This window comes from Hippocampus zosterae, chromosome 7 (genome assembly GCF_025434085.1).
Source record: "Hippocampus zosterae strain Florida chromosome 7, ASM2543408v3, whole genome shotgun sequence".
In the NCBI taxonomy this organism is placed as follows: domain Eukaryota; kingdom Metazoa; phylum Chordata; class Actinopteri; order Syngnathiformes; family Syngnathidae; genus Hippocampus; species Hippocampus zosterae.
Window position 1 is genome coordinate 404,740 of NC_067457.1, and position 13,075 is coordinate 417,814.

Genomic DNA, 13,075 nt, shown 5'->3' on the forward strand with positions numbered 1-13,075 from the left:
GGCCCGTGTCTCAATTTGGTGGTTTGACATCGACACATTGGAAAGTGACATTCAAAATAGAAAAAACACTGGCTATTTGATTTTCCTTTTAATATAGAAATCACCCAAACCGAAATAGAGGGCGATTTTCTCGTTTGTCTCGAACGAAAAAGTCTCAGAACACTTTGACTTTAAATATGTTTTTTTTCCGAAACCAAAATAAATTGAATACATGAGTAACACGAGACATAAATGGAAAAAAAACGTCTCCTATCCGTTCTGGATTCCCGGAAGTTATCACGGGCAGCATTTCTCCTATTGACCACAAGAAGGCGACAAAGCCACCCGAAATTCCACAAATTTGCTTATTACATCTGAGAGCAGGAGAGGCTGATGAGGTCTCTGCGCGACATGTGCGGAGGACCGGGCATCGACAGCAGCCTGGCCCAATGACATCATCGCTTGAAAGAAGAAAAGAAAAAGAAAAGAGGGCTCCCGCAGCGGTCCTGAAAGGCAGGACGGGGCCTCCAAATGTCCTGCAAGCGGAGCAAAAGACGTGATTGACGATCACATTCGGGAAGATCTGAGGAGGGGATGAGGAAGAAAGCAGAAGGAGAAGGAAAAAGAGAAGCAGGAAGTCATCAGAAATAAGAACAACAACAACAACAAGAAAAAAGAAGTACACCGGTGCTTTAATGTAATCAATGTGACAAGAATGCCAGTCCTGGCGAGTCTGTCAGACAGAAGGCAGCAAATTGCCATTCGATGTGTGCTCTGCCCCATCCAAAAGATTCAAGCCACCAATGCTCAACGTATATTTGCGGAAATAAAGTGGACAGAGCCCTGTTCGTATGACAGATTTTTGTCAGCTACAAAAATCAAACCAAGACTAAATCGTGCGCCGACCGGTTGTTGCCTGCTCTTTTTTTTCCCTCCCCGATTCATTTACGAGTTTTTTTTTTAAATAACGTGGGAAGAGCCAAAACGTCAACAAAGACAGCCGCACTCATGTGGCATGTTCACAAACGGACGACTGGTGACTAAGTACTTGCGCGCTCAGGACTCAAAGGCGGGGTCGTACCTTCCTCTCCGGATGTTTCTGGATCCGCAAGGACGAAGGCAACAATATGGGGGAAGGAGGGACACACACACACACACACACACACACACACACACACACACACACACACACAAACAAACGGGGACAGCGGTGAGGGCTCAAATCAAAGCACGCCTCAAGAAGCACCTTTTCGGGCAGCCTCAGAGATGGCGAGCGCTCTTACTTGAATCCCCATCCGGTGCCTCCCAGGACGATGGCCACCAGGAGGATGGCGCCGGCCACCGAGCCGATGATGATGTTGGTGCCGCTCGGACCTGCGCAAAATGCGTCCGTGTAAATATCTACGCTCTGTCGTGACACCCCAATTCCTCCCGATGCGTTCAAATCGCGCAACACGGAACGGACGAGAACGATGCTGAAATGACCTTGATGTTTTTCCGGGCCCTCGTTCGGCGTGGGAATGGGAACGGGGTCAAACACGCTGCAGTCTTTCCCGGTGTAGTCGCGATCGCAGATGCACTTCACCTCGTTGCTGCACGTCTGCAAGGGGTCAAAAGGTCAAACGCCATTCACGCGAAACCAGAGGGCGTGTCCATCTCACTCACGCCGTGATGGGAGCAGCTGCGCGAGGCGGACCAGCCGGGACAGGCGCTGACGTTGAAGGCGGCCACCGGAAGGCAGCGGCGTTCCAGGCACATCATGTTGGGCCCGCACGGCGTTCCGTCCTCCACGTAGCCCAGGTCCGAGCCGTCGTCCAGCACCGCGTGACCGCCCCTTGTATCCGGCCCCCCAAAAACAAAGAAGGCTGCACGAGCCATGTCTTCATTCACGGAGACGGACGACGGGGAAAGGAGGCGACGCTCACCTGCAGTCCAGGTATCTGTTGTGATGGTGGACGGTCAAACCGGTCAGTTTGCCCCGCAGCTCGCCCATGCTCGGCTTTTCGGTCACGTTGGTGCACAGCAGCAGACCGCACAGAACGTCCCTGCCAAAGGGAGGTGGGGGGTAGAAAAGGCATTTGGATAACTTCCAAAATGGATGCAATTCATTCTTGAACAAAGTCTCGCTCACTGTTTGTTACAATGCATCCATCCGTGGCCGCCGGGCGCCGGGCCGCAGTTCCCTTTCTCCGTGCCCTCGGAATTCAGCTTTTCGTAGCAGAACCTGTCAGCAGCGTCTGGGGTGGGGGTGAGGAATGAAAAATAACTCTTGCAAATTGGACTCTTTGCCTTCTCCTTACCGTAGCCCCACAGGCTCCTGCACTGGCTGTCCCTGGTCTTGCAGCGGCCTCCGTAGCAGCGGCCCTGGGGGGGGGTCATGATTCACGATGGCGCAAAGTGGGGGACACGCCCGCTGAGCAGGAGGCCGACTTACCTGGCCGGCCTCGCACGTGTAGCCGTCCAGTTTGTGGACGTTGTGAGGGCACTGTCGGGCAGAGAGAGGAGAGTGGAGAGAAAAAGTCTACACACCCCTCTTCCTGTGTCATGTCTGAGTCGTTTAAAAAAAAAAAATGAACGTAACCCTATTTGAAGATGGTGACATTTTCATACCTGGCTGGAATCCCCTACGCAGGTTTCTGGGATGTCACAGTCATTGACGGCCTGGCGACACGTCACGCCTCTCAGCTCGTACTGCGACGCCGACAGACAAACTCGTGGGTCTCCGGATGGCGATTTCACGACAACAAAAGGAAGCAACTAACCTTGCAGTCCCTGCAGCACAGGCCGTTGCTGCACATGGCATTGTGGGTCAGCGTGCACTTCTTGCAGCAGTTCGCCCCGTCGCGGGCGCATTCCTACGAGACCCGAGAGGCAACTTTGGCGTGCGCGGACGATGACAAGAGTGCGGGCTCGCAGCCAGTACGCTATTTACCACCAGCGTGCCGCAGTCGCACTCCTCGCCCAGCTCCACGTGTCCGTTGCCGCACTCGGGTGGGTCCAGCAGCTGCAAGGTTCCATGGCGGTTTTAGTTCCATCACAATTTATTTTCCGTTCCACAAGATGGCGCCAAAGGCGCGTCTAATAGAGAACCACTGCTTTGGCGCCATCTTGTGGTACCTCGCTGCCAAGGAACAATCGATCAAGTCTATCGAGATGAGAAGTGGCGCTTCATTTTGTCAGCCTGTGCTCCGCCGCCACCGTTTCACCAGGATTTGAAAGAATTTTCTCTCTCACCTTGCTGGGCTTGTTGAACAAGCAGCTGCCGCCGCCTTGCTGCAGAAAGCGCAGGTATTCGTCCACACTGCAGCGAGAGAACTTCCTGGGCAGGTAATAGCTGAGTGACCCAAAAAAAAAAAAACCCCACAGAGCAGTTTGTACTTACACTTGTTGGGCAGAAAAGACGAGAGCTTTTTGTTTTGTGTACTCACCCGGTGTCCTCCATGATGCATCCTAACCAAGGGTCTGGACACCTGCAGTCTCCTGGCCAAACAAATCAAAGGCACGTTGCTCTAAACTAGAGTGGTGAGTCAATCCGCCTCCAAATTTCTTTATTTTAATTTACAATTCATGGAAAAAGGTGATCTTCTAATCCTGCTTTTTATGCCTACAAAACGTGACGCGAGGCCACTTAGCTGACCTGCGGCAGGCCTGTCCTTGCTCCTCAGCATTCCGATGTTCTGGCCCAGACTCTGGCACAGCGTGATGGCCATGGGACCCACGGCGCCAAACTGAACGCACGAAGCGAGTTAGCTAGCTCGGGTTCGGGACAAATAAGGACGTTGGGAAGGCGTCACCTCGTTGATGCCGCCGCCTCTGCTGAGTGAGCAGACTCCGCCGATGTAGGCGGCCTCGCTGCGGCTGCTCATGAAGGTCCTCCCGCTGCGAGGAGACACGAGGAAAGTCAGGCTCGAGCGGGAGAGGTGGGACACGAGCGCCAAAACCTACGAGAGGAGGTGCGCGGCGTCGCAGCGCTCGCGGACGCTTGCCCGGCGGTACTTCATGAAGTCGCGCAGGGTGAGCAGGGCGTCGTCGCCCACGGAGATGCGGTTTTCAATGGACCAGGTTTCCATGGCGACCAGTACGATGCGCGTGTTGAGCTGATCTTTGTAGATCTGCGCAGGGTTAACCACAGTCACCATTGTCTTTCACCATTTGCACCTCTTGTGCGCAGGCCAACGTTGAAATGAGTTGAGGAGTTTCACCGAGACATGAGCAGTGCTTTTTCGTCATCTTGCCCCCCCCACTACCATTTATGGCAGGACCGGATCACTCCACTCAGCAATTCTTATTCTTATAAACGGCATCAATATATTATTGATGCACGGGGGAAAAGCAACTCACCGCGTCGGCCATGTTCACCACCGCCTTGGCGAAGTTCTTGGTCTGAGAGGTCGAGCGACGCTGTTGGACAAACTGGAGCGAAGAAACGGCGCGTTACAAAATTGTGGCCAGTGGCCGAATGTCATCTTCATTGGCGAGGCTCCAAAAGCTCTCACCAGTTGGTGATCGTTGACGACCATCAGCTCGATGTATTTGGTCTCCGTCTGCACGGTGCGCTGACCCTGACGAGCCTGCGGGGGACGAAGAGGTTTGAAAGCCGCCGCTCTTAAATTTGGGGAAGGAGGCGGAGCCATCTTGAAAAGCAATTGTTGCCCTCAACATTGCCATTTCACGCGTCCTAACCGCCCCCTCCCAAAGTCGGCCATTCATTTGTTGCATCGGACCGAAGAGAGACGAATGAAATGAAAAAACAACTTTGAGAATATAAACAAGCAACTTGTCGTTTTGCTCGTCCGCCGCCGTTGGCGAGCTTCTCCTTTGCCCCCGGCGCAGGCCGCTCGTCTCTGTCCCGCCTCTTCGCGTCTCCCCCACCGGCGCCCGTCCGCCCGCCGTTCACGCCGCTCGCTGGGAAACGCAGATGGCGGCAGAAAGGGAGGGCTTAGTCATCGGCTATGTATTTTGGTTGCGCTGGCGAAATCAATAGCACGCGAGCCGCGGAAGAAGGAGGCGGGAACGGGATGGGGGAATGGCCACTGCATTCGCACCAAGGCCAATTCTCTCCGCATTCGGTGGCGACGGCGGCGGTGGCGGTCCTACCTGGAGGCGGAAACAGGAGGAAGTCGGCGAGAGGCACGCGATACACCACGTGGTCCGCCTGCAAGAGCAAAAGCAGGAGTTGGACCGGATTGGAGGTAAACGGCTCAAATGTTCCCTGAGCGGAAGTCCTTGAAAAGCTTCGGCGAGGCGAGCCGGGCCCATGCATAATTCATCAACCGATCACTCGGCGGCCCGCTCAGATCACTCGCACACTGGAGCCGGGGATGAATACTTGATGGAACTCTGACATGGAAAGAAAGGCAAGGGCACGACTCGGAGTGGGCTGAAGAAGGCCCGCTATTGATCCGCCTCCCCGGTCGATGGGACGGAGCTCCATTACCGAAGCAAAATGGAGCTCTTGCACTCTGTCACGCCACTTGCTTCCACTTTTCACGAGTGGGCAATCGCACCTCGCCAAAGTACAGCGAAGGTCCTAAAAAAAAAAAGCCAGCCCTCTCCTCTTGCTCCTGAAATTCCCTCGCCCGCTGAAACGGCTTCGGAATACTTCACGCCGCCCGCGGAGCGCTCCAATGCTTCTTCGATGCTAACTCACCTCGCCAGTAGCCGCGGGTTCGATAGCGTACGAGACGTTCCCGTCGGAGAACATCCCCCTGAAAGTGGAGAGGGGGTTGCAGCATTAGCATCCAATTGTTTGATTTCTTTCTTTGGACAGAGTCCAGCGTCGGGGGGGGGGGGGGGGGGGGGGTCTCACCACAGGCCGCGGCAGGTGGACACAGCCACCCAGGATCGGGGCAGCCCTCGCACGCGCCCGTGATAGTAACAGTGTTCTCCTCCCTGTAGACAAAGAAGAAGAAAAAAACTCCAACATTGGTGGAATTTGCCCCCCCCCATGTAAAAATGAAGTGATTTGGATCAAGAAGTGATTGATTGTTCATCTGCTTCTCAATGGTGTTCGTTTCAATTCCCTGAAATCGAGGCACTGAAATTGCCCGACGCAGCACTCCTCATTGAATGGCGCGTTGTTCGTCTAATGGACACCGGCAAGGGCAGAAATGCATTCCATCGTGATGCACACTCAGCCCTCGTCAATCAGTCCGACGCATTGTCAGCGCAGAGGACGGCCATTCCGAGCGCATTAGCATGCGGCGCAAAGAGAAAAGCAACGTAGCCGTGCTCGCGTGCCTCGGGGAAGATGTTCTTTAGTCTTCATGATTATTCTACAAGTTGAAAACCTTTTTTGGCAAACCCTGTAGAGGAATGGTCAGACTTGGTGTCGCTCCGGGAAAAATGGAGTCGATTTGAATTACCCTCACGGAAAGCAGAGCCACCGTTGCTTGCTGCCGATTACCATGACAACCGTCCACCGATTGGTCGGCTGCGCTGGGGCAGGGGGGGAACACCCGGGAAGACGGCACTCTCGTTTGTTTGGGTGTCCGTTGGCCATTTGGCCACATGCCGCTTCATGTCCTTGGCGAGGGGCACTTACCTTAATCTGGGACGGCTGCCCGTCCTCTTCAAAGTGTCTCTCCACATAGTCCGTCGACAGGAGATGACTGAAGGACGAGAAGACGGGGGGGCCCCGTGTCATTTGATTACGGCCTTCACTCAACACGTAGTTTTGGCGGCAGTGCAACGATAACGTCAATACTGGGCACACGCCGTCGAGTGGATGGAGTGACTCGACTTACTGGTTGAGTTCCAGGTCGAGGATAAACGAGTTGCCAAAGGCCTCCACCCGGAAGCTGCTCCGGGCCAAGTGCACGGGCTGATGGGAGGGCGAGAGGAAAATGGTCAACAGCCACAAAATAGGGGCGGCCCACAAAAAAAGCTGGGGGGGGGGGGGGTGCTCACCAACCTGCGCCGCCCCAGAGGGGTTCTGGACACGGGTGTCGAGGTGGCTGTGGAGAAGCTCGCCCTGGGAGTGGATCTGCTGCAGGAGCCTCTTGGGTTGCACCAGATCTTTGGTGGGGGGCTGCCAGCCCTCCCTCAGACCTGTCAGGGACATCTGTGTCTGTTATTGTTATTTTCTTACAGTGTGAAATGGAGAACCGAAGTGCACTAGCCAAAATGAAATCCAAGTTCAGAGAAAGAGGTGATAACATCGTAAGCCCTTCAACCTAACCTGCTGGGTCCAAAAAAACCCAAGCTTGGAGAGAATAAAGTCAATCGATTCGAAATCCACAACGACGCAGCGAGCGTCTACGGGAAACAACGCAACGTTTTGAACGAGAGTTTGGAATTCATCCGAAACGAAGCGTGTCACATCATCAAATACTGTCATGCCAATTCCGAAGAAAAGCCACGCTCACCCGTCACGGAACAGCGTGCAAACACCGCGGCGAACAGCAGACATCTCACAGCCCGCATGGTGCTCGCATAGTCCCGCCGCTGTCCTACTGGGTGGTGCGGGCGCCGTCGAGGGGGCGAGCGGGAGGCGGCGGGTAACCGGAGCGCGGCGGACGGCCGCCAGCCCGAAAGAACGCGGTGCCCCGTGGACGCCGTTTGGAGCGCTCGCATCCGGCGCCACAACACTCAAGTGTTGGGGTCCATGGCAGAAAATGCAAAAGGCTCGTTACAGCTTCGACCGCGCGCGTCCGTTACCGTGTTCAGGTGAGAGACAACGTGAGCGGAGGAAGTTACTTGGAGCTCCTTATGGAAAGCCCACCGAGCGGCAAGGAGAGTGGCCGCTGGGTTTCGGTCCTCCAGCCTCTTGGGGGCAGTAGTCAGTCGAACGCGTCTTGGTGCAGCGCAAGCGAGAAGAAGGCGGGACCTGTGAAATTCCTTTCAAAAGCTTCAAATAAACGCTTGAATCACGGTGTTTTCTTTTACAACCGCCAAGTTGTTATATAAAGGCAAACCTTTTGATCAAATGCTATTCGTTGGTCTATTGTACATTTAATCATTTACATGTTTAGTTCTAGCACTTACAAAGCACAAAAATCTCCTTCGACGGCCAAAATTCATCAAGATTATTATCATTACTCTCCGGCTGAGTCAGCCATTTTTCTGCAGGTAAATCATGTGTACTTTTATTTTGAAAACAGCCGGGAAATCAGTCGTTTAAAAACTATTTATTTAAAAACAACACATGGCATTTCGAATTCCCATAAAGATCCCATCCTATCCTCGGTGCAAGTGCAAGGGGCTGCACTTTCCCAAGCGCTTTACATGTCGGACCATCAAAACATCGACGCCAAAGCACTTCAAGTAACTGAATAATGCCCCTTTCAGGGAGGGGGGGCTTCGGTTTCCCGTGAAGCTGCCGGAAGACGGAGGTCAGTATGAGAAGACTGGCAGTAGTTTGGCAGATGGCAAAAATGATTTTCAAAAAGAAACGTGCTGCGTTCCAAGTCGCTAAAAGTGCAGTCAGTGAAGTACCTCGACAATTTGCACCAGTGTCCTGGAGAAAGTCGAGGGCTGCATCGCCGGGGTGGCCGGCCGCAGGGCGCTGTGCAGCCGCGACTCGTAGCTGCCGTCGCTCATCCACGCGCACGGCCTGTGAATGAAATCCGTGTCCAGGTCGGCGGCGGCGGCGGCCGCGTGGCCCGGGCCCGAGGGCAGCTCGCGGTCCCAGTCCGATTCCGACGAGGACGGGGAGAGGCGGCCTACGTCGGGGATCAGCGCGGGGTCGATGCGCACCGAGGTAGATTGTTGGGAGTTTTGTCCGAAGAAACGCAAAGGAGTCTTTGAAGCGGGCGACCATCCCGTTTCAACGCCGTGACCCAACAGTTTGAACGGCGAGACGGGTCGTCCGTCTCGCGCCAGAGCCCCGCTGGCCGTTTGAGAGGCGTTTGCATTTGACTTGCCTTCTTGAACCACAGAGGTCATCTGGGAAAGACGCCACTCCTCCCGGGTGAAGACGCGACTTTCCGATTCACTGATGTCCTCGCCATCTTTTCTTTTCCTTTTGCTGCGGTTGCGGTCGCAGCTGGAACACCGAGGCCGTTTGTCGGGGTTTGGAGATTGCTTCAAACAACGCGGGGGCTCGGTGGGACACGGACGGGAACCCTTCGCTTCTTCCGGACCGGACGCAAGCGCAGAAGGAAATGTGAGGGAGGAGATGGGAAGCGATTCAGACCCACTTTGACTGGTCCCCGTTTCACCGTCATAATATTGAGGACTGAGGACGGGAGGTTCCGAGTATAGACTTCGGGTCTCCGCGTCGTCGGGAGTGAAGACTTGCGGGCTGAGGACCGGAGGCACGGAGTACGGGTCAAAGGCCGGATCTTGCGCAGCGGGCCGGGGGGAGGGCGGCAAAGGAGAAAGGCCTTGCGGCGCCGTGTTGAAAACCGGGAAGGGCCCGGTTGCAGTACGGGCGAGGTCATCGGCTTTGGGGCACTGGATGTCAGCTGATTTCGGGGTCGGATTGGGGACGGGATCCATTCTGTCGGGTGACTTCCTGGACCGAAGAGGAGAAGAATTCAGAGCCGGGATGGAGGAGGAGGATCGTCTTTTCAAGGCCCCAACTTCACGTTCCATCTCGGCGTCGGTCAGATGCACAAGTTCACAATGGGCCGGCACGGGCGCAGCATCTGGCGGCCTACAATTTGGACAAATTAGACAAACGACAGCGAGCTCTGGAATCCAGGACGGAACGACTCGGACGTCGCGGCGACACCACGTACCTGTTCGGCACTTCGTCAGCTTGCTCGGAAGAACCGAGGTCAAACGCGGGAACCATTTTGAGCACAAGATGCTCCAAGGCGGCATAATTGGAGCTCTCGGCGGCAAAGGCGCGATGCCGATCGGACCGCAAGTGCTGCGGAAGACAAACGGAATCGCTCAAGTCTCGAGACGTCACGCCGACGTGTCGGAAACGAGTCGTTCACCTCTGCCAGGTTAGCGAAGGCTTGAAGGCAACATTCACAGTAAGAGACGTTCTTCTTGCGCGGGGGCCACGGCGACAGACTTTGAGACTTGTCCTCGCTGCCGCATTCCACTTTGCTCTTTGGCCTGCCGGTCACAAACACAAGCGTCATTACACATCCGCGGAGGGATTCGTCATGAGGTAGGCGAGCAAATTTGCCGGACCAACCCCGATCGCTTCGCCGTCTTCTCAAGGCGAGTAGGAGGCGGCGGCTCGAAGGGACTGACCCGTCCCAAGTAGCACAAGGAGGGGAAGCTCATGGACTGCACGTGCAGGGGCTTGTACTTCCTGGTTGCATGAAACGAGAGCGACTTTCGTCTTGAAACCACTCAAATGACTATCGAACGATGCAGTGAGATTTCACACGACTGAAAAGGGCAACTTGGTCAATGAATAGCGCCGATTCAATCTCAACGCACATTTCATCAAAAATCCCCTCGCATTGGACATGCATGAAGGGAGAGCGGTTCATTTAGCACGGTCGAGAGGCGAAATGAAAAGAGTCGCAAGAGTGTACGCGTCGCCGGCGGGAGCACGACGAGAAAGGCGATCCGGCCGGGTTCAGCGTTCGGGGCACCCTGCCGCGGGGGCGCAAGGTCGTCATGTTCCGTTCCATTCTGCTCCTTGTCAGCAGGCACACTGAGGAAAGCCGAAACCTCTCCATTCCAACGCCGCGTGGTCTACTCCTTTCATCTCAAATGGGTTTGGGACTCGCGAGGGGTCCCGTGATCGCCGTATGCTCGCATCACACTCACCTGCTGACGTCTTCAATTTTGAGGAAAGGAGATCTCAGAGGCGCGGCTGTCAAACGCAAAGCACAAGACACGAACGTAAATCAGAGTGCGTTTGACTGCGTCAGCCTATTTAGGACAAATTCGCTGACCTTTGACACCACGGCAAGAGGGCTGCCTGCTGGAAGTCCTCTGCAAAAAAAGCCCGCACATTCACTTATTTACACACAGCAATCATAAGAACGATTCCCCCGACAGGTCAAGACCTCCAAGTTAGTCATTTACAGCCAACCGCAGCAGCGGAACCCGCAAAGTTGGATGGATGGAATGTTGCTTGAATTCCAAATTCCTCCTTTTGCAACTCATGCCCTTGTCACATCTCCAGTTGGCGCAGAACGCTGCTGCGCGCCTCTTGATCGCTACTCGTAAGGGGGGAGCGCAGCACTCCTACTCTGGCTTCCCTTCACTGGCTCCCCATACATTTTAGAGTTCTCGTGTACATCCATCCGGCTGTTTGTTTTCAAAATATCTTTCACTACTTCGCTTACCTCGGCTCTGCTGGGTCTGACGAGGGCACACTCGCGGTTCAGCTTCTTCAGGTAAATGAGAACATCTAAGGCCGGCAGCGTTAAGCAAGACTTCGTTTCAAAGGCAAATCAAACATTTCACCATCATCATCTTCGACGCCTAAATCTGGCTGGCGCCTTGAAATAAGCACTCGCGAGGCGCCACCTGCTGGAAGTTCAGGTTCATTGCCACTCGCATTCATTTGCTCCATTGCACGGCGAAGGATACCGTCCGCATGAACAATGCTCACTCCCCACGAACGGGCGTTTGACAGCACATTGCTCGCCTGCAGCCGCTCCTACAAAATAAGATCACATTTCTGATCAGGACAAAATGGCAAAGATGTAAAAGTCTGTTGATCGGAGACTGACGTTGTTGCGAATGGCTTTTTCAAGCAGGGCTTTTCCTCGGCTGCCGCAAGCCTGGGGAACACAGTTGGACAGTCAAAAACACTGACGACTGACACTGAATCTTTTTTAACCCATACAAGTGGTGAGTGACTGCAGTTCTGTCATGAGCATGAGTAAACAATCGCGGTCGTACCGCTGGCCGAAGAGTTCCTGGTCGCCGCTTGCCGCCGTCATTGAGACCACCTTCTCGCTGCTGGACGGGCCGCCGGGGTTCATCGCTCCTCCCGCTTCCTGCAAGCTTTTTCTCCTCCAAGCCCACCTGACGTCCCGTCACCACAAAGCTCACATCTCTGTGGAGGAAGCTCTCCACACTCTTTAAGAAGAAAAAAGAAAGGCTCAGTCGTTTCTGGTGGTGACAGCCCTCTACGCATACGGTGAACATCGTAAGAGATGTGACGTACCCCTCCAAGGACAGCGATGGCTTCCAAAAGCAGGGCTGCGAGACGTTTTTTCACATTGTCCAAATAGAAGGTCTTCCCCTCCAGCTTCTTCTCCCCGGGATGAAGTTTTCCCAAAAGTCCTGGCTGCTCTGCACACTGCTGCAGCATGATATTCCTGATGGTGCAGGGTTAAGTTAGAAACATTTAACATGATACACACGGTCATTTGTCAACCCCTGTGCCCTTCTCAAGTTATCCAAATAATGAACACATTTTGGGGCAAGTCTGAAGTTGTAAAACGGATTACGGTACTGAAACGGAAGACGACAGTAATCTGATCATATTCGCTGACACTGCTTGCTGCTGACAGTCGGAAGATATTCTAAGTTAATGTCTGTTACGGTTCATCGATGATTAAAAATAGCTGTCAATTGATGCGATTGTCAAAAGCTTGTCGACCTTTTGATTTGCGACGCACTTCAAATACAGAGTTACCATTGTTTACATTTTATCCTCATTAATAGTAATAATGATCAACCATTTATTAATGACTTGGAAGTTAATATAGGAAAAAAAGCCTGCAAAATGTCATTCCTCGAGACAACACAGCAGCCAAAATGGTTGTCAAGTACTGTAAACTCAGCAGACATATTAGGCATGCAGAATATGACATCCAAGTCACGTCTGTGTGCGTGTGAGGGTATTTGGATCATTTTGAGGTTTAGTCTGAGATCTAATCTGTGTTTTTAAAAAGTAACGCCACGCGACAAATCCAGCCAACTCGGTGCTAGCTTGAGAGCGGCTAAGCTCGTTAGCTTCAACTTCGACAAACCAAGCCCCGTCTGTCAAATTCACAAGACGGAACCGGTCTGTTTAGGACCCCGGTATATTCAGTGCCAGCAGGAGAAATTAAGTCTGCGCTACTTACCTTTGCCAAGTTTGTATTTAAAGACTTTTGGTTTAGGTAAAGACCCCACAAAAATCGACGGACAAACGGGCTACCGCCGATTTTCAAAAAAAAAAAAAACATCACTGGCGGATCGTCGTCACTTCCGGCACGATGTTGCATTGGAGTGCCGCCTA

General features: G+C 53.7%; 2 protein-coding genes across 5 annotated transcripts; both read right to left on the reverse strand.

The window, feature by feature from the left end:
- Positions 1 to 69: 69 nt before the first annotated feature.
- LOC127603228 (disintegrin and metalloproteinase domain-containing protein 11-like) lies at positions 70 to 7,783 on the reverse strand. Of its 4 annotated transcripts, XM_052069357.1 has the most exons (27): positions 7,347 to 7,781; positions 6,893 to 7,029; positions 6,726 to 6,802; positions 6,524 to 6,590; positions 5,789 to 5,871; positions 5,630 to 5,687; positions 5,077 to 5,134; positions 4,757 to 4,884; positions 4,476 to 4,550; positions 4,321 to 4,392; positions 3,925 to 4,091; positions 3,774 to 3,858; positions 3,617 to 3,707; positions 3,408 to 3,459; positions 3,214 to 3,313; positions 2,912 to 2,983; positions 2,742 to 2,834; positions 2,590 to 2,670; positions 2,414 to 2,464; positions 2,280 to 2,343; positions 2,111 to 2,216; positions 1,905 to 2,024; positions 1,645 to 1,813; positions 1,465 to 1,579; positions 1,263 to 1,353; positions 1,061 to 1,078; positions 70 to 515 (listed from the first exon to the last, which is right to left on the reverse strand). In XM_052069357.1, exons 1-27 carry the CDS (start codon positions 7,552 to 7,554, stop codon positions 155 to 157), a joined length of 2,799 nt encoding a protein of 932 aa, XP_051925317.1. In that variant the 5' UTR covers positions 7,555 to 7,781; the 3' UTR covers positions 70 to 154. The 4 variants fall into 4 exon arrangements, with proteins under 4 accessions (XP_051925317.1, XP_051925316.1, XP_051925318.1 ...); XM_052069356.1 differs by having other exon boundaries at positions 2,111 to 2,343; positions 7,347 to 7,783; XM_052069358.1 differs by having other exon boundaries at positions 393 to 562; positions 2,111 to 2,343; positions 7,347 to 7,780.
- Positions 7,784 to 8,093: 310 nt separating this feature from the next.
- Positions 8,094 to 13,037, reverse strand: dbf4b (DBF4 zinc finger B). The gene is made up of 12 exons (XM_052069393.1): positions 12,921 to 13,037; positions 12,014 to 12,167; positions 11,746 to 11,925; positions 11,574 to 11,624; positions 11,431 to 11,500; positions 11,184 to 11,248; positions 10,788 to 10,827; positions 10,660 to 10,705; positions 10,073 to 10,192; positions 9,867 to 9,990; positions 9,663 to 9,796; positions 8,094 to 9,577 (listed from the first exon to the last, which is right to left on the reverse strand). Exons 2-12 carry the CDS (start codon positions 12,158 to 12,160, stop codon positions 8,404 to 8,406), a joined length of 2,151 nt encoding a protein of 716 aa, XP_051925353.1. The 5' UTR covers positions 12,161 to 12,167; positions 12,921 to 13,037; the 3' UTR covers positions 8,094 to 8,403.
- Between the last annotated feature and the right edge of the window lie 38 nt (positions 13,038 to 13,075).

Excerpts from the sequence above, each read along its gene's own strand:
- dbf4b (XM_052069393.1), bottom strand. The coding sequence starts at position 12,160 with ATGCTGCAGCAGTGTGCAGAGCAGCCAGGACTTTTGGGAAAACTTCAT. Across the intron at positions 11,501-11,573 it reads AAAAAGCCATTCGCAACAAC|GAGCGGCTGCAGGCGAGCAA; the intron begins GTCAGTCTCCGA and ends CTTATTTTGTAG. Across the intron at positions 9,578-9,662 it reads GCTGACGAAGTGCCGAACAG|GCCGCCAGATGCTGCGCCCG; the intron begins GTACGTGGTGTC and ends TCCAAATTGTAG.
- LOC127603228 (XM_052069356.1), bottom strand. The coding sequence starts at position 7,554 with ATGCGAGCGCTCCAAACGGCGTCCACGGGGCACCGCGTTCTTTCGGGC. Across the intron at positions 2,465-2,589 it reads GCGTAGGGGATTCCAGCCAG|TGCCCTCACAACGTCCACAA; the intron begins GTATGAAAATGT and ends TCTGCCCGACAG. Across the intron at positions 1,354-1,464 it reads GGGCCCGGAAAAACATCAAG|GTCCGAGCGGCACCAACATC; the intron begins GTCATTTCAGCA and ends CATTTTGCGCAG.